At 41.4% G+C, this 19,832-nt stretch overlaps 1 protein-coding gene across 2 annotated transcripts in view; it reads right to left on the bottom strand.

The window, feature by feature from the left end:
- ENOX1 (ecto-NOX disulfide-thiol exchanger 1) overlaps nucleotides 1-19,832 on the bottom strand; it is a 691,503-nt gene that overhangs the window by 119,717 nt on the left and 551,954 nt on the right. For both annotated transcript variants that reach the window (XM_073663900.1, XM_073663901.1), the window contains one exon: nucleotides 11,342-11,554. In XM_073663900.1, coding sequence (XP_073520001.1) covers nucleotides 11,342-11,554 — 213 coding nt within the window. The remainder of the gene's footprint in view (nucleotides 1-11,341; nucleotides 11,555-19,832) is intronic.

Below are 19,832 nucleotides of genomic sequence, written 5' to 3'. Positions count from 1 at the left end.
TCCTTTTAGACCATTGCGAGCTGCTGGGGAGCCAGGACGCATCGCTAAGGAGACCGGGTGCCATCAGAAGGTAAGTATAATGTTTATTTTTTATTCTAAAATCTTTTTTTTTACAGGTACTATGGTACCCGGGTCTGGGGGAGAGTCTCCTCTTCTCCAGACCCAGGTACCATTCGCACATTGAATCGCAGAATATCCGCATGTGCACATGTAGTCATGCGGATATTAAGCGATTCAATGCAAGTCAATGGCAGTGAAAACGCTGCGATTCCGCAAAATAATTGGTAGTGCTACGGATTTTTCCGGAATTGCCACTGCGGAAACGCTTAAAAAACGCATAGTGGACACACAGCCTCAAGCTCAACCAAGCTCATACTGAAGCTGTAGCTTTTTGTTGGCACAATATAAAAAAAGCATGAAAAAATAAAATAAGATGCATAAACCAAAAAAGACAAGTATATAATCAATGCCTTCTGACCTAGCTTAGGTAACAGGAAGACTACCCAGCTGCTGTGAAGTCCAAGTTTCAAAGTAATGGCAGCTTTTGTGGCTCAACAGCCTCAACTGCATCAAATTTATAGGTTATCAATTTGTAACTCCAAGCGCTCTGCATTTATCAGCCTTACAACAAATTAGGTTCATTCGTGTGATCCTGAAACTGAAAAGTGAGTTTGACAATAATGGGTGTAGTGTAGTGAGGACAGGGACAGGAGGGTTCTGCTGTGTCTCAGACCAATGGCTAGGTGAAGACAGATTGGTATATACTCATCTAGATTCCAGGTGTTTTGCGCACAACACCTTGGAAGAAAGCAACACTCGGTACTCTCCAGTAAATCGGCTACTTTTCAACAGAACTGAATAAGTTTGAGCTTGTAAAGGTCATCAAATATACAATGAAATCAAAGCAAAAGACGGTGAAAATATGGTTCATCTTCCTAAAGTTGGTAAATTGCCAAAACCACCACTGTTAGAGGGAATCTGCCAGCAGGTTTGTGCTACCTCATCTGAGAGCAGCATAAAGTAGGAAAAGAGACCTGAGATTTTAGAGCTCATTCAGACATCAGTGATTTTTTTATCAGCGTTTGTATGCCAAAACCAGGAGTGGAACATACAGAGAAAAACTACATGAAAGATTGACACCAAGAGGCATCCCTGGTTTTGGCATACAAACACTGATGAAAAATCACTGATGTCTGAATGAGCCCTAAGATGTTGAGTGCAGCAGAGCTCAGAAAACTAACCCTGCCCACACCAGGCTCTCCATGTACATTGTCTGTGGTCAGTGAGCTGCTTATCACAGGAGGGGGAGGAGTCGGATGCCTTGGCATGTGGCCGCTAGTCAGGTCAAAGATGGTGTCCTAGTGATAAAACTTTCAAAAACATTTCTTTTTCACCTGTAGAACCCATTTAAGTACAAAGAAGATATAGGGAATTGTTTTTTTCATCTATATGAATTTTTTTTTATAAAGCAATATGTGGCAGAATAAAGCTATTGCTGTATGTAATGTGATATGTCCATTGTTACTTTATTCACCCCTCATATCACACATTTATATGCTAACATTCTTTAGCGATATTTATTGGTAGTGGACTACACTTTTCAGTTTACTCAGGTTAAGCAGTAAAGGCCTGTTCACACTGGTCAACCATGGTAACAATCTGCTTGTTTACAACACATTGTAATAATAAGTCAATGTGAATATTGGGGAAATAAAAAAAAAATATTGACAATGTACATTGATTGGGTTGTCAAAAAAAATAACAATAAAAACCAAAACATTTTTTGCTGACAATTAGTAATTTTAAATGCCACTGATAGAAAGTGTCTGTTGGGTCCTCAGACCACCAAAAAATCTTGCTATGTAAACAGGACTTCTACTGACATTACACATATTCTCCATGTCTGCATACATCCATCAGATGCATCTTTTCTTCTCTACCCAGTATGGAAGATTGTTTATTCCAAGGGCAATACGACTGATTTGAACAGATAGTGTCTGTCCAGAGCTGATAAATTTGTACATGGGTGTTAATAGCTACAACAAAAAAGCAAGTTCCAGAAAAACCTGTATGTTAAGATTTATTGCTTAAAAAGAAAATTAGACATAAGGCTTCTATTTTTAGTTAAATGTAAAAGTTATTATGGCTAAAATCTAGAAATATACACTGCTCAAAAAAACAAATGGAACACTTAAACAACAGAATATAACTCCAAGTCAATCACACTTCTGTGAAATCAAACTGTCCACTTAGGAAGCAACACTGATTGACAATCAATTTCTCCTGCTGTTGTGCAAATGGAACAGACAACTGGTAGAAATGATCAGCAATTAGCAAGACACCCCCTATAAAGGAGTGGTTCTGCAGGTGGTGACCACAGACCATTTCTCTGTTCTCATCCTTTTTGGCTGTTGTTTTGGTCACTTTTTCATTTTGCCATTGCTCTCACCGCTATAGATATATGGGGGCGTCTCTCTCGACATGTGCCTCCCCATTATGGACCCCTAACAGTGCTATTGCCCCCTGGTGATTACATTTGGACACTGGAGAGCTGCGGTAAGCATACAATGGGGACATCTATGTTCCCTCTATTCATCTAGTGCACCGCACATGACAATAATAGTAGATAATAGGAGGGTGATATGGTAAATGACTTCCACTGGTTTCCACTATACAGCAGTGAGGGTAATCAGCATATATAGTATCCATTTTAATGCTTATGTGTGTTATATATATATAGCAGATATGATATAATAAAACTAAATACTTAGGATCTGGGCCTGCCATGGATTACCTATATTATGGGTCCCTGTGTGGAGTCACATGTAGAGAGGGCTGTTATTGATTTTATTGTCTTTTTTTATAATATTGTACTGACCTTTGTATATGTCTGATCTTTGTATCATAATAAATATTGACCATTTTTTGCTATAGAAGTGTTGATTCGGTCTTCGCTTTTTTCTCTGGTAGTTCTATATTTGGCGATGGAGTCGCATTTAGTCCATATAGGGTAGTAATTAATAAAAGGTACATATCATACCTATATCTACACACATGGTGTGATTTATACTACCCATTTATGATTGGTGTTCGCTATAGATATAGTAGCATGAGGCGGTGTCTACAGTACAACCCACGGAAGTTGCTCAGGTAGTGCAGTTCATCCAGGATGGCACATCAGTGCGAGCTGTGGCAAGAAAGGTAGCTGTGTCTGTCGGCACAGTGTCCAGAGCATGGAGCAGATACCAGGAGATGTGGACGGAGCCATAGGAGGGCAACAACCCAACAGCAGGACCGTTACCTCTTCCTTTGTGCAAGGAGGAACAGGAGGATCACTGCCAGAGCCCTGCAAAATGACCTCCAGCAGGCCACAAATGTGCATGTGTCTGCTCAAACGGTTAGAAACCGACTCCATGGGTGTTGTATGAGTGCCCGACCTCCACAGATGGGGGTTGTGCTCAAAGCCCAACACCGTGCAGGACGCTTGGCATTTGCCACAGAACACCAGAATTGGCAAAGTCGCCACTGGCACCCTGTTCTCTTCACAGATGAAAGCAGGTTCACACTGAGCACATGTGACAGAGTCTGGAGACGCCGTGGACAGCGATATGCTGCCTGCAACATCCTTTAGCATGACCGGTTTGGCAGTGGGTCAGTAATGGTGTAGGGTGGCATTTGTTTGGAGGGCCGCACAGCCCTCCATGTGCTCTCCAGAGGTAGCCTGACTGCCATTAGGTACCGAGATGAGATCCTCAGACCCCTTGTGAGACCATATGCTGGTGCGGTTGGCCCTGGGTTCCTCCTAATGCAGGACAATGCCAGACCTCATGTGGCTGGAGGGTGTCAGCAGTTCCTGCAAGATGAAGGCATTGAAGCTATGGACTGGCCCGCCCGTTCCCCAGACCTGAATCCGATTGAGCACATCTGGGACATCATGTCTCGCTCCATCCACCGTCATGTTGCACCACAGACTGTCCAGGAGTTGGCGGATGCTTTAGTCCAGGTCTGGGTGGAGATCTCACAGGAGACCATCCGCAACCTCATCAGGAGCATGCCCAGGCGTTGTAGGGAGGTCATACAGGCATGTGGAGGCCACACACAATACTGAGCCTCATTTTGACTTGTTTTAAGGACATTACATCAAAGTTGGATCAGCCTGTAGTGTGTTTTTCCACTTTAATTTTGGGGGTGACTCCAAATCCAGGCCTCCATTGGTTAATACATTTGATATCCATTGATGATTTTTGTGTGATTTTGTTGCCCGCACATTCAACTTTGTACAGAACAAAGTATTCAATGAGAATATTTCATTCATTCAGATCTAGGATGTGTTATTTGAGTGTTCCCTTTATTTTTTTGAGCAGTGTATATTTCTTCGAGGCTAGTACTGCAGAACGATGACCTACATGATAGCAGACATGTATGTTAATTCCCTCCAGGGCTGTCGAGAAAGAACAGCTGCATGAAGCAGACGGCAAAAGTCCTTGGTACACAGAACAGATTTCTCATTAACACAGGAACACGTACGACCATTTTTCTGAATGTGAATGGTATTTAAACTTTCCAATATGTTTTAACGTTTAAGTACTTAACCGAATAGACAATTAGCAATTTCCTGACTGGTAGGGACCTAATGAATCTCGCTGTAACACTTCTGAAGGACTGTGTGCATATGCAGATGTTTCATTTGCCTCATTTCCATTTGCTGCACCCAACAGACAGGCTGTGCTAGGTGGGAGCTGGAGATCTAGGTATACGCAAGGTGGTAATCATGTATTCAAAGGAGGCTCTTGTCTGGGAAATTGCAAGCAGTAAACCATCATCTAATGGGCACAAAATGATCATTTGCCTCCCAGAGAGGACATGTTTAGGAGACTGCTTAACAGCATTATCAAAGCAGGATATTAAAACACAGCAAATAATTTAGCAGTGTTTGACCCCTGAAACATGATGTATTTCCGTAATTTATTTCTATGTCATATGCAGTTCAAGCCATCAGCTTCTACTGGAGAGATACTTAAGAGCTTTCTGGAAAACAGAAACGGTCTGAATTTACATATTTCATTTAACTCCTAATACATGTATAAAGCAATTTGTAGCATATTAAAGACCAAGTGATGACCTCGACTTATATACACAAAAATGTTACCAGGATTGGCCACAATTTGCTTATAGGGTATAATATAGGCCTATATACTTTGTGATCTATAGTGCTATCTCACCGTTTAGTTGACAACGGTTCTGATAATTGAGATTTTTTTTTGTACGGGTTGAGTAAATTGCAAACCAAGTTGCCAAATTTTTTATTTTTTTTTTAATGACAGATGGGGCATTATTCATGTCCATTGCTTACGTAAGCTAGAAATCCTCCTGAAAAATATATTTCCCCAAAAAATACAAAATCACCTACTTTCATTTTTCAGCTTAATGCCATTTAAAAAAAAATATTTGGGGCTGAAAGGTTCAAATAGAAAAGCACAAAGTGTACAAATAACATTTTCCTTCTGTGGCAAATTTATTAGTAGGTGTGTACAGTAGCTTGGGGAGGGCTGTCAGGGCACGCACCCTCAGATCTAGGGGCTGTCTATAAAATACTTTGTCTTGGGAAGGGAATTTAGATCTAAGAAAAGGGAAGCACGTTGTAATTATGGTCTGGAAGAAGGAATGACTGGCAAAGAATCTAGTTGGCGATTTGCATCTATTTCACAGGAAAGTAAAATGATGACCATACACAGCCTACAGTTGATCAAAACAGGTAATTTCAACTGAAATAATCATTTAATGGATGAAATTTAAAGGCAATCCATCGTTTTAGCCAAGCAATGACATGTTATGGATTGAAAAGCAGTTGGACAAGCTCAAAATTTTTAATCGATAGTCGCAAGCCCACAAACAATATTTTCCTTAAAGAATGTGCCAAGAATGTTCCCAGAACATTCCCAAAAAAGATTGTGTGCCTTTCACCCAGTGCCATCGACCATGTATAGCCGTTAACTTATCATTTACCAGCTGAACATGTTTAACAATTACTCAACCTACTTCTATCTCATGTGTTGTCTGGCATAAAATATTGATGACCTGTCTTAAGAATTTGTCATCAATATCAGATAGGTGGGGTCCAACACCTGGCAATGGAAGAACAGCTGAACTGTAGTACCCGGCAGCGGATGCTACACATTAAACAGAGCTGTGCTGTTCACAATAAAAGCTGATTGGTTGGTGTTCCTAGTTTTGAACTCCCACCAATTTGATAATCATGTGTCCTTAAAATTGTATGCCTAGGCAATCCCTCTTTTAGGCCTGTCCTGTAGACCGATAAGTCCATGCTATGGTCTGTTAGTGACCCCTCAATATGGCTTTATCTATTTTTATGACCCAGCTGAGGCAGTTTATTTCAGAAGAGTAAATGCCTTTTTTCTCAAAGTACAATTCAGAATGAGCAGAACAGCCTGTCTCCAGGGCGAGGATCAAAATATCTAAATATTATTTTCCAGAACAGACAAGGCAAACTGAGAGATGAATAATTTGATTCTGGCATTAATGCAAATTCCTCAGACTTTGAGATTGATGGTTTCGGGTCATTTTTACACAGCATCATTTCTCTGCCTTTAATCAGGATTCTTCGTAGAACAAACATGTAAGATTTGGTTAAAGCATCCTTTGGCTTAATTATGGAACTACTACTCCAGTCAAGGAGCTGATAGTATCTCTGATTTTGTCAGTCACGATTTATCAGAATAACATTTACTGATCACAGAGCTTATGAAAAATATATGCTATAGTCTGATTAGGCAGCATTTTGAACAATTTGCGGGAATGACATTTTTTTTACTTTACCATGGTTCTTCCCAAAACTCAATTATATCTCTTTCTTGAAAGAGTCTAATATTGACAGCAGGTAACATCATTGCTGCATCTAGGCCCCTGTGCCAGTTTATGTGCAAGAAGAATAAATCTAATACATTGTAGTAAGAATATTACATGAACAATTGCTCAAGTTAAAAATAGTGCAAAATTAAAAAAAAAATAAAAAGACCCTAGAAGACGCTAGTCTAACAGATGATTGTTTATGCAAAGACTGTTCAACTATCAATCTACTTCTATCTAATGTGTATGGCCATTTTTAGTGTACCGATCACATTGAAGAGCTGTTATCGCTGCCTTGCTACCTGTAGACATGAAGAAGGGAATATGTTGGTCACTGATAATTATGTCACCCAACTAAAAAAAGTTGTGGCTCTGCGGCATAAAGGAATTTTGTAAGGACAGTATCTTGTTACTCCTCAAAGGAGAGTCACCCATTGACATGAAGAGAACAAAATGGGTATTTTCTAAACACTGGAACAGCTAAAACATTGTGACGACCTCACCAAAATCAAATTGTTATCTTCACTTCTCAGACTCCCTAAGGTACATTGAACCCAGAGTAAGGTAGCTTATTGAGGGCTTATTTTTTTGCAGGACAAGAAGACAATTTTATTTATATCATTTAGGGATAGATGTGACGTTTTGATCACTTGTTACAGCATTTTTGTGGCATTGGAGCAATCAAAAATTTTTTAAATTTTGCTGTTTTTTTTTTTTGTTTATGGTGTTTACTGACTGGATTAATTATTTTTATATTGTGATAGATCTGACTTTTTTGAAGGTGGCGATCAGGGCTAGCTCCAGGTTTTTATGGGCCCCGGCGAAATAATCTCAATGGGCCCATTAAACACATACCACGATTCATGATGCACAGATACCGCAGAGAAATATATATATAGTACAAGGCCAAAGATTTCACTTCTTACACTACATCAGTGATATCTATTGTAAATTCTACAAAACCTCAGAAATCGGCGAATTCTCTCAACGCACAGTGCAGACCGTACAGTATAGTCCTCCATACATAATACTGGTCCCCATATAACGCTCCATACAGGATACTGATCCCCATATAACACTCCATACAGGATACTGGTCCCCATATAACGCTCCATACAGGATACTGGTCCCCATATAACGCTCCATAGAGGATACTGGCCCCCTTATAACGCTCCATACAGAATACTGGCTCCCACATAATGCCCCATGCAGGATGTCACCACCCCCTTATAATGCCCCATGCAGGAAGTCACCTCTCCCCCCCATATAATGCCCCATGCAGGATGTCACCTCTCCCCCTCACATAATGCCCCATGTAGGATGTCACCTTCCCCTCCATATAATGCCCCATGCAGGATGTCACCTCTCCCTCCCATATAATGCCCCATGCAGGATGTCACCTCTCCCCTCCATATAATGCCCCATGCAGGATGTCACCTCTGCCCCCCATATAATGCCCCATGCAGGATGTCACCTCTGCCCCCTATATAATGCCTCATGCAGGATGTCACCTCCCCCATATAATGCTCTATGCAAGATGTCACCTCTCCCCCCATATAATGTCCCATGCAGGATGTCACTTGTTTCCCCCACTCCATATAATGCCCCATGCAGGATGTCACTTGTTCCCCCCACCATATAATGCCCCATGCCTCCATACATATAAAAAAAAAATCAAATACTCACCTCACTTCTCACCTGCTGCCGCTGCTCCGGACCCCTCACCCACGCTGGCGTCTTCCCGCTCTGCATTGTGACGACTCAGGAGAGAGCGCGGTGTAAAGATGTCACCGAACCCTCTGACCAGACACGTCACAGTGCAGCAGCCGCGGAAGAGACTGGAGCTGCTTCTGAGGCACGGGGAGAGGCAAGTATTGTGCCGGGGACCTGAGCAAGTGGGGGGGAGAGGGCGCTGACACCGGCACCACACCGCTCACGGGTCCCATGGCGCGCCGGGGTGCCCGACGGTGAGTGGGCCCCCCCCGCCGGCTCAGAGCCCTGGGACTTGCCCGGGTGCACCGGGTGCTGACGCCGGCCCTGGCGGCGATACCACGTGCCTTTTATATTATTAACTAAAAACTTATGTTTTTCTTTAAACTTAAAAACTTATGTTTTACCTTTATTTTTAATTTGAACTTATGCTTTTGTTTGTTTTTTTTTCATATTTTTTAAAACACATTTATTTACTTTTCACTGTTTTTGTTAGTCCCCTAAGGTGACTTGAAGCTGCAATTGTCTGATCGCTTGTGCTATATATAGCGATGCCACAGCTTCGCTGGATATAGTAAAAATCACAGTCTCCTTTGAAGCCTTGCCATAGGCAGTGTTTCAAAGGCGCTCTATAATGATAAGCACGGGGGTCTTCAGCAGACCCAAGGCTGTCATAGAAACCCATGAGCGACCTGCGATCACCTCACGGGCGTGCCAATGGGCACATGGAATGATGCACTCCCATGCCGGCGCATGTTAAATGTTGCTGTCAGAGTTTAACATTTAACAGGTCAACAATCTCTGGTGGAGCTACGCTCCATCTGCAATAGTTAGAGCCATGATCTGCTGGGTATGGGACGGACTCACTCTGTGAACCCGTGCCATACACTCACTTCCATCTTGCATTGTACATGCATGTACGTGAACGGATTAAAACCAAGACCGCAGCGCTGCAAGGCTACCAGGGCTGTGGAGTTGGAGCCCATTTTGGTGGAGTCGGTATAAAATGGACTGACTCCGACAATATATAATAAATTGGGTTCAGTAGTTCAATGCAGTTTGTGGGGAATATTTTTTCATAAGAACTTGGGAAAGTTATGAAATGTCCTATAAATGTCTGTCCTATTCCTGATCTAAGGGTCTAGACTTTTAGCTGAGATGAATCTGTGCTACAGTAAATTTATCACTTAAACATGAGCCATGTATGAGGGAGTCGGAGTTGGAATCTGTATCATGGAAATTAAGGAGTCGGAGTTTTGGCTTACTCCACAGCCCTGAAGACTACAGTGCTAACCACTGAGCCATTGTGCTACCCCCTGCTGCACAGTGCAATGAAGGAATTCATAGATGCTCACATGTCTCTATACAGCTTATAAGTGCTCCCGAGAAACTCGCCTCATAATGCTGAATGCCCTAAACTTTTACAACCACTTTTAAAATCTCTAGGAAAACATAATAAAGTTATAATAGCTGAACAAGGATTTGTAGACATCCCAAGACAATGGTGTATTTGCATGAAGTGTCCAGCTGGAATATTTTATGCCTATTTCCCACAGTCCTCAAATTACTGGGATGAAGCCAAATCCGTTTCCTGGCCATTTATGCTATTGTTATACCATTAAAAGCCTGCTGTACTTTGCAATAACACCTACAGATTTCAGGAAGATATAACATAACGGTTCACTTAGACCCCTATAGTTTTATGGGGGGATTTTTATGTGGCGTTTACACTATTTGCACATGTTGGGAACTTTTTAGATAGTATCTTTCCATCTCATGCTCTCAGTGTACTCTCTAAAAATGAGTCTGTAAATGTACTCTCACTACGACTCAAGTCATAGTGTTTAATGGTCACACATCCAACAGCCAAAAAGTTCAAACCAACTTTATTGCATAAAACTAAGAGACCTAATACGATACTGTGCCACGATCTGAAGAAGCCAAGCCTAATTTGTTCTAATGCATAAGCTAATTTTCTACAGAGCGATACTGCAATGTGATATATATCGTCTACTTCAGAGAGAGACTTATAAATCAATAGAACCCTCAAACTACTTTATACCGCCAGTCAGATGCTTTTTAGTCTTATTAATGTAAAAGCAGAGCATCTAAAAGCTTGTTCCAGAAATTGCATTCACAGCATTATTATATTGATCTAACGTCAGCTGGGAAATTAAAACTCTGCTATTAGAACATTCAAGGCCATGTGAATGTAGTTCATAAGATCTTTACCTGTTTGAGAGACAGCACGCAAACAATTACTAAAATTCACAGGGAAAAAAATCCATACCAAAAGCAATGGTAAGCTTTTATGTACATGAATTGTTTTTAATTTTCAGTGTAGAAACAAAAATCTAACAACCTAGTTACCAATCTATTTCACCCTGCTTTCACTTTTAGGATGCAAAGTTAAAAGCTTTTTCCTGATGTTCTATAACATCTGATTTTGCTGGCATGAGTGTGGAAAGCACCTACTCGGATACTTGAATCGCTCCTTTATAACAATAGTGATATATAGAAGAGGACAATGAAACCTATGTAGAACCTGTCCCTATAAATGGGTGCTTCTAACAAGTACTTGAGCTGTTTTGGATGTTATAACAAGAAGTTTTGTGAAAGTAATGTACATCATTTGAATGTCACTTGATTAAGACTCTTACAAAAACATGACTTACCTTAAATCAGTCGTCCATCTTGACGTGGGCCCAAGTTAATTACAATTACTTACCCCAAAATTTAGAGAAGAAACAAATAAGGTACTTACATTGAGTAAGAATTCCAAGGAGCTCCGTTTTATAGATTTCCTTGGCCTCTTCCATTTTGTCCTCATGTGTTGCCTTCTCATTCATCAATCGTCGAACATGACTGTTTGCGGACTGGACCATGGAGTAGAACTGGTTTGCCGTTCTCCGATTCACCTCTCCTCTCTCTATCCACGTTAGGAGAACAGAAATGGCTTCTGTGAATTTGTTGTCATCTGGAAAAGAAAGAAACGCACAGATTCTTGACCAAAAAGTGAATCAATTGTCCTTCTATTCACTAGATACTGTCGACAACAAATTGTAAGAATTGTAGACCATTAAGAATGAAAAAATATATATACCTATAATCTATTTTTGTGACATACATAACAGGTCTATGGGGAAGGTAAAGTTTTTTGTATTATTTTTGTGACATACATAACAGGTCTATGGGGAAGGTAAAGTTTTTTGTGTGATTACAAATCAAAGCGCCTTTCGTATGTAAACTATTTATATTCACATTTTAATTAGAGACTAGTACCACCGTGGGACCAAGAGGAGGACACTTAAGGAGTGGCAAAGTGAAGGCTGTAGTGAGTAACACTACTTTGCAAACTTTTTTTTTTTACTTTTTTTTGTACATCCTGCATTGTTCAGCATTTGAGTCACTTTCCTGAATTAAAGAGAACCTGCAAAGTAAACTGCAGGCAGAGTCATGTTGAGGCTGCTGCACTGATTAATATGATACCTGAGGTGAAGAAATCCATCTTGTGTTTCTTGTGTAATCAGTATTTGCAGTTTTGAGTTAATGAAATGCCCGTCCTCCGGGAGATAACTGGCTGCTCGCAGCAGAAGTATCCCGATAGGCGGCGCCACTCCCCGGTCCTCCCTTCACACTTGCCGTCGGGAGAAAAGCGGGCTGCGGCCGCGACCAATCAGCGAACCGTGTTAGTGAGGACCGGAGAGCGTGTTTAAATTTGGCGCAAAAATCGCTGAATGGTCGCGACCAATCAGCAGAGCGGTGTTTATATTTGGCGCCAATATCGTATTAGTGAGGACCGGGGAGCGGAGCTGCCTGTGTGGGTACTTCCACTGCGAGCAGTCGGGAGATGACCGGCTGCTCGCAGCAGAAGTATCCCGACCGGCGGCGCCGCTCCCGGTCCTCCCTTCACACTTGCCGTCGGGAGATCAGCAGCCCTAGCCGCTGATCTCCCGACGGTAGCCGCATGGAGGTCAGCGGCGCCGCTGGTCGGGGTACTTCTGTTGCAAGCGCCGATCAACTCCCTGCTGCATCGCTGCTGACCTCCGCCGCCATCTTTTTCTGAAATCCCGCGTCGCTGATTGGCCGCGGCCGGACCAATCAGCGATGTGGGATTTCCTGGATAGAAGGACAGACAGACGGGATAAGACGATTATATATATTAGATGACTAACTTCAAGGACCAAAATTTGTCTTTTGTGATGCATGGGAAAGATCCCCCAAATGTTTTCTGAAAGCTGTGCATCTTTTTCCATACATTGCTTTATTGCTAAACGGAATCTGTCACCAGGTTTTTACCACCTACTCTGAGAGCAGAGTAATGAAGAGAAGGAGACCCTGATTCCAGCAACGTAGCACTTTTTGGGTTGCTTGCTAGAGTTTTGATAAAATTACCATTTTACCAGCAGGAGATTATCACTAGAGGACTAGTAAACCTGCTGCCATGTTATCCTCCATATTTATGACCTCTGTATAACGTTGCCCTCACCACTTATTGGCAGCTTTTTGCCTATGCACAGTGTGGGGTGTGTTACACATAGCACAGCATTCAGAGAACTGGTAGATCTGCAGCAAAGAAAACAGTGATTTTGTCAAAACTGCAGTTTAGATGTGCTCTCAGATTATACAGCAAAAACCTGGTAACATTCCTTTTAAAAAGGGTGAAAAAAAACTCCGAAAGAGAATAGTTTCAATTAACAAGCATATTTTATTCCTGCATTTTTGGTGACAAACAAGACATGAGAATTTCTTACACTCTACTTCTACTGAAAAAAATTGCCAAAGAATAAAATGAATTAAACATGTATAGACAGTTTTACAAGAAAGATGGGATGAAACGTTACAGTTTGATACACATGAAAAACATATTTGCAGTTTGTTCTTAGAATGCCCTTCAGAATGGACTGTTACTTTTTGATAGAGATAAAAATATTTATTTCTCTCTTTTCTTATCATGGCACTGCTTGAGAACTGAATGCCTGAAACAATACACTTCTAATGTAAATCTGAAAGCTGTGACATTATCTGGCACATACACGGGACTTCTAATTAATTCAACCTAAACTAGAAGACAACCCTTCTTTAAATTTCCTTGAGCGATAAAATCCAGCAAAAGCATCCTTTTGGGAGTCACTAACCTTCTTAAACTAGGGGAAGTAGGAATCTCAATTACATGAAGACAAGCAATGTAACGTTAACATTTCTGATGACAATATTGTCAAATGAATGACCTGGGAAAATGGGGACATAAGGGAGAATTAAGAAGGTAGTCTTTATAGCACGGGCATGAAATGTGAGGGCCACTCAAATGTTATCCAAATATATACGTTTTGCAGACATATCCATATCTCAGTACTGATCTGTGTAAAGTTATATATATATATATATATATATATATATATATATATATATATATATATATAATATACATCTATCTATCTATATATAAAAAGAAAGCGCAGCAGCACTCCATTATGGCCAAGATACATAAAGACAATAAAACCATTTAATTTAAACTGTGTTATTACTCAATAAGCTTTACTTACAAAAAATGGAGGTTCTTAGCGCATAAATTGGCCAATTCATGTGTGCGCATCAACCGCTGCAAGGTGACCTCCCATTTGATGGGTACTACTCTGCCTACATGCCTCTCTTGGGCTACAAGCCTATAACTCTGGACAGAACATGTCACTTCTGGGCTAAAACACCTACAATTTAAATGGGCTGGTAGAATAGAATATACATCACCTGCTGGTTAAATGGGGGGAGTGCAAGGTCAAACAGGAGGCATTTCCCACCTCCTATAGTAATATGTCAAAAAAACTGACCAGCACATCCCAAATGTGAACAGGTGCAAGCTGCAGAAACTGCATAAGATATATAAAAAGAAAGCGCAGCAGCACTCCATTATGGCCAAGATACATAAAGACAATAAAACCATTTAATTTAAACTGTGTTATTACTCAATAAGCTTTACTTTTTTTTTGACATTTTACTATAGGAGGTGGGAACTGCCTCCTGTTTGACCTTGCACTCCCCCCATTTAACCAGCAGGTGATGTATATTCTATTCTACCAGCCCATTTAAATTGTAGGTGTTTTAGCCCAGAAGTGACATGTTCTGTCCAGAGTTATAGGCTTGTAGCCTAAGAGAGGCATGTAGGCAGAGTAGTACCCATCAGATGGGAGGTCACCTTGCAGCGGTTGATGGGCACACATGAATTGGCCAATTTATGCGCTAAGAACCTCCATTTTTTGTAAGTAAAGCTTATTGAGTAATAACACAGTTTAAATTAAATGGTTTTATTGTCTTTATGTATCTTGGCCATAATGGAGTGCTGCTGCGCTTTCTTTTTATATATCTTATGCAGTTTCTGCAGCTTGCACCTGTTCACATTTGGGATGTGCTGGTCAGTTTTTTTGACATATCTATCTATATATATACACACACACACACACGTGGTCAAAATTGTTGGTACCCCTCGTTTAATGAAAGAAAAACCCACAATGGTCACAGAAATAACTTGAATCTGACAACAATAATAATAAATTCAAAATCTTTGAAAATGAACAAATGAAAGTCAGACATTGCTTTTCAACCCTGCTTCCACAGAATTTTAAAAAAAATTAACCTCATGAAATAGGCCTGGACAGAAATGATGGTTCTTCTTAACTTAATATTTTGTTGAACAACCTTTTGAGGCAATCACTGCAATCTAACGATTCCTGTAACTGTCAATGAGACTTCTGCACCTCTCGACAGGTATTTTGTCCCACTCCTCATGAGCAAACTGCTGTAGTTGTCTCGTGTTTGAAGGTTGCCTTTTCCAGACGGCATGTTTCAGCTCTTTCCAAAGATGCTCAATAGGATTTAGGTCAGGGCTCATAGAAGGCCGCTTCAGAATACTCCAATGTTTTCCTCTTATCCATTCTCGGGTGTTTTTAGCTGTGTGTTTTGGGTCATTATCCTGTTACAAGACCCATGACCTGCGACTGAGACCAAGCTTTCTGACACTGGGCAGCACATTTCTCTCTAGAATCCCTTGATAGTCTTGAGATTTCATTGTACCCTGCACAGATTGAAGACAACCTGTGCCAGATGCAGCAAAGCAGCCCCACAACAGAATAAAGCCTCCTCCATGTTTCACAGTAGGGACAGTGTTCTTTTCTTGATATGCCTCATTTTTCCGTCTGTGAACATAGAGCTGATGTGCCTTGCTAAAAACTTCCATTTTTGTCTCATCAGTCCATAGGACATTCTCCCAGAAGCTTTGTGGCTTGTCAACATGTAGTTTAGCAAATTCCAGTCTGGCTTTGTTATGGTTTTTTTCAACAATGGTGTTATCCTTGGTCGTCTCCCATGAAGTCCACTATGGATCAAACAACAACGGATGGTGCGATCTGACACTGATGTTCCTTGAGGTTGAAGTTCACCTTTAATCTCTTTAGAAGATATCCTGGGCTCTTTTGTTATCATTCGTATTATCAGTCTCTTTGATTTGTCATCAATTTTCCTCCTGCGGCCACGTCCAGGGAGGTTGGCTACAGTTCCATGGATCTTAAATTTCTGAATAATATGTGCAACTGTAGTCACAGGAACATCAAGCTGCTTGGAGATGGTCTTATAACCTTTACCTTTAACATGCTTGTCTATAATTTTCTTTCTAATCTCATGAGACAATTCTTTCCTTTGCTTCCTCTGGTCCATGTTGAGTGTGGTACACACCATGTCACCAAACAGCACAGTGAGTATCTGTAGCCCTATATACAGGCCCACTGACTGATTACAAGATTGTAGACACCTGTGATACTAATTAGTGGACACAACTTCATTTAACATGTCCCTTTTGTCACATTATTTTCAGGGGTACCATCATTTCTGTCCAGGCCTACTTCATGAGCTTAATTTTTTAACAAATTCTGTGGAAGCAGGGTTGAAAAGCAATGACTTAATTTCATTTGTTCATTTTCATAGATTTTTAATTTATTATTACTTCTGTCAGATTCAAGTTATTTCTGTGATCATTGTGGGTTTTTCTTTCATTAAACGAGGGGTACTAACAATTTTTATTGCATTTGCATTTTTATTACTTACTGCAAAGTCAAAAGTTTACATACATTTCATTAGTATTTGGTAGCATGCCCTTAAACTGAATGACTTGGGTCAAACGTTTGGGATATCCTTCCACAAGCTTCTCACAATAGTTGGTCGGAATTTGGGACCATTCTTCCTAACAAAGCAGGCGTAACTGATCCAGGTTTGTACGTCACCTTGCTCGCACCTGCCTATTCAGATTTGCCCAAAAATTTTCAATAGGATTGAGATCAGGGCTTTGTGATGGCCACTCCAAAATATTGACTTTGTTATCCTTAAGCCACGTTGTTACATTATGGCAGTATGCTTCAGGTCATTGTCCACTTGGAAGACCCATTTCCGCCTAAGTTTTAACTTACTGGCTGATGTCTTGAGATGTTGCTTAAGTATTGCCACATAATTTTCTTTTCTCATGATGCCATCTATTTTTTGGAAGTGCATCAGTCCCTCCTGCAGCAAAACAACCCCACAACATGATGCTGCCACCCCCGTGTTTCACAGTTGGGATGGTGTTCTTAGGCTTCCAAGCTTCGGCCTTTTTCCTCCAAACGTAACAATGGACATTGTGCCCAAAACGTTCAATTTTACTTTCATCAGACCACAGGACATGTCTCCAAAAATGAAGGTATTTGTTCCTGTGTGCATTTGCAAACATTAATCTGGCTTTTTTATGTTTCTTTTGGAGTAATGGCTTCTTCCTGGCAGAGTGGCCTTTCAGCCCATGTTGATACAGTTCTCGTTTCACTGGTTATTGACACAATCTTACCAGCTTCCGCCATCATCTTCACGAGGTTTTCGCATTTGTCTTTGGGTTGATGTGCACAAGTCGGACCAAAGCACGTTCACCTCTGGGACACCGAACCCGTCTCCTTCCTGAGCGGTATGATGGCTGGACATTCCCATCTTGTTCGTACTTGCGTACAATTGTTTGTACAGATGAACGACGCACCTTCAGGTATCTTGAAATTGTACCCAAGGATGAGCCAGACTCGTGCAAGCCCACAGTTCTCTTCCTGATATCTTGGCTGATTTCTTTAGACTTTCCCATGATGCTACAAAAAGAAGCAGTGTGTTTCAGGTGTGCATTAAAATACATCCACAGGTGTGTCTCAAATTATCTAATTTGTTGCCAAAAAACCTATCAGAAGCTTCCAAACACATGACATCATCATATGAGCAGTCCAGAGTTGTTTAAAGACATAGAAATCATAGTGTATGTAAACTTCTGACTTTATAGTAAGTAATAAAAATGCCTTAAAACATTCTCTCTCCCTCATCATTCTGGCATTTGGCAAATATTAAAAATGATGGTAATCCTAATTGACCTAAAATGGGAAAGGCTTATTCTAATTTCATGCCAGATAATGAGAAAAACATGCATATGTGTCTTTTTATATAGTGTATGTAAACTTCTGGTTTCAATTGTATATATAAACATACACACAACTCACAAAAAGTTAGGGATATTTGGCTTTCAGGTGCAATGTCTGGATGATCCAAAAATGCACTCTAACCTTTTCAGGTGAACTTAAAGAAGTTGTCCGGTACTTTTTTTAAATTGCCCAATGTATTCAGCATGTGGGCATAAGTATATTTGTAAATACCTTGTGTTGCTGATAATGCCTGTGAGCGGCGCTATCGGTGGCCGCTCACAGGCATCACGTGACCCCGTGTTGACATCACGACAAGTGAGGTGTGACTCAGCGCTGGGGTCCCCGCGGTGGCTGCTGGGTTGTGGGCGAGGTTATTCCCTGCGCCACACCCAGCATCCACTGTGCGCTTTCCCAATGAATGGGGAGAGGGAGAACGCCCGGTGGTTGCCGGGTGTGATGCAGGGGAATAACCCAGCCCACAACCCAGCAGCCACCGTGGAACGCGGAAGAGGGACCCCCGGCTGCAGCCTGGACTTGTCGTAACGTCAGTGGATGTCAGAGCCGGCTGCAGCCGGGGGTTACGTGAGGCCTGTGAGCGGCCAGTGATAGCGCCGCTCACAGGCAGAAAAGGCACCACAAGGTATTTACAGAGATACTTATGCCCACATGCTGAATACATTGGGTAACTTAAAAAAAAGTACCGGACAACTCTCAACCCTTTTAATGTAACCTTCTGTAAACTTCTGAATGCACATGTTTAACCCTAGAACGCATGACCATAAAAATCTACACTTTCATATACCTGGGACCTTTTAGGCCCGTGTGCAAATAACATGGAATAACTCAAACAAAAATGACAAACAACTATATACCTGAGGAATACCTAGAGTTTCAAAATTCTAACTAAAGTAATCTTGCAGAAAATAGAAAACAATTAACAGGGCAGGCCTGCGAGGCCCCAGGTATGCGTTCTAGGGTTAATTGTTCAATGTTTCAGTACTTTTTGCACAACTTGCTATTCTCTAACAAGGGCAAAATTCAAAACAGGTGTTTGATCCATGATTCGGCCAATAACTTTAGGGGTTCAATTTGAATTGGTATTAAACAGTCCTCCTCATCATGCTGTTCACATTTTGACATCATGAGACCAAGAATACACTTAACAATTGATCAACAGTACAACACCTCGAGGTTTCAAGCAGGATGTTCTTAGCCGGAAGTGGCCACTGAGCTTAGAATGTCAGAGAGTGTCATCAGGTTGCAACAGAGATACAGAGAGACTGGAAGAGTCACAGAAAGGCAGAGAAGTGGACATCCTTTGACCACATCCCACACTGATGACCACTTTCATTGTGAACAATGCCCTTCGGAACCGGATGATGAATGCCAAATAATTCTATGCACATTTTAAGGAGGGGAGAAGCACGTTAGACCATTCAAAACTGTTTACATCAGCGTGGTTTGCGTGGAAGACTAGATAGTCTACCACGCCAACCTGACCACACCACCAGGTACAGGCGTCATCGTCTTGCAAGGGCCAGGGAGCATCTAAGCTGGACGAGGGACCAGAGGGCCTCAGTGATGTTCACTGATTAAAGTCGATTCATGCTGAGCAGAAAAGATGGCAGCCAACGATGTTGGAGATATCAAGGAGCGCGTTACGCAGCAGCCACTGTTGTCACCAGACGAGCCTTTGGTGGTGGTGTTACAGTGTGGGCAGGTGTGTCAAGTTATTACAGAAGTGCCCTACACTTTGTGAATGGTACAGTGACAAGCCCCCACTACTTG

The sequence above is a fragment of the Phyllobates terribilis genome, unplaced genomic scaffold (assembly GCF_046119375.1).
Source record: "Phyllobates terribilis strain yellow unplaced genomic scaffold, ASM4611937v1 Scaffold_2__4_contigs__length_985480577, whole genome shotgun sequence".
Taxonomy (NCBI): Eukaryota; Metazoa; Chordata; class Amphibia; order Anura; family Dendrobatidae; genus Phyllobates; species Phyllobates terribilis.
The sequence above is the reverse complement of the archived record's forward strand: the minus strand, read 5'-3'. Positions and strand labels throughout refer to the sequence as shown.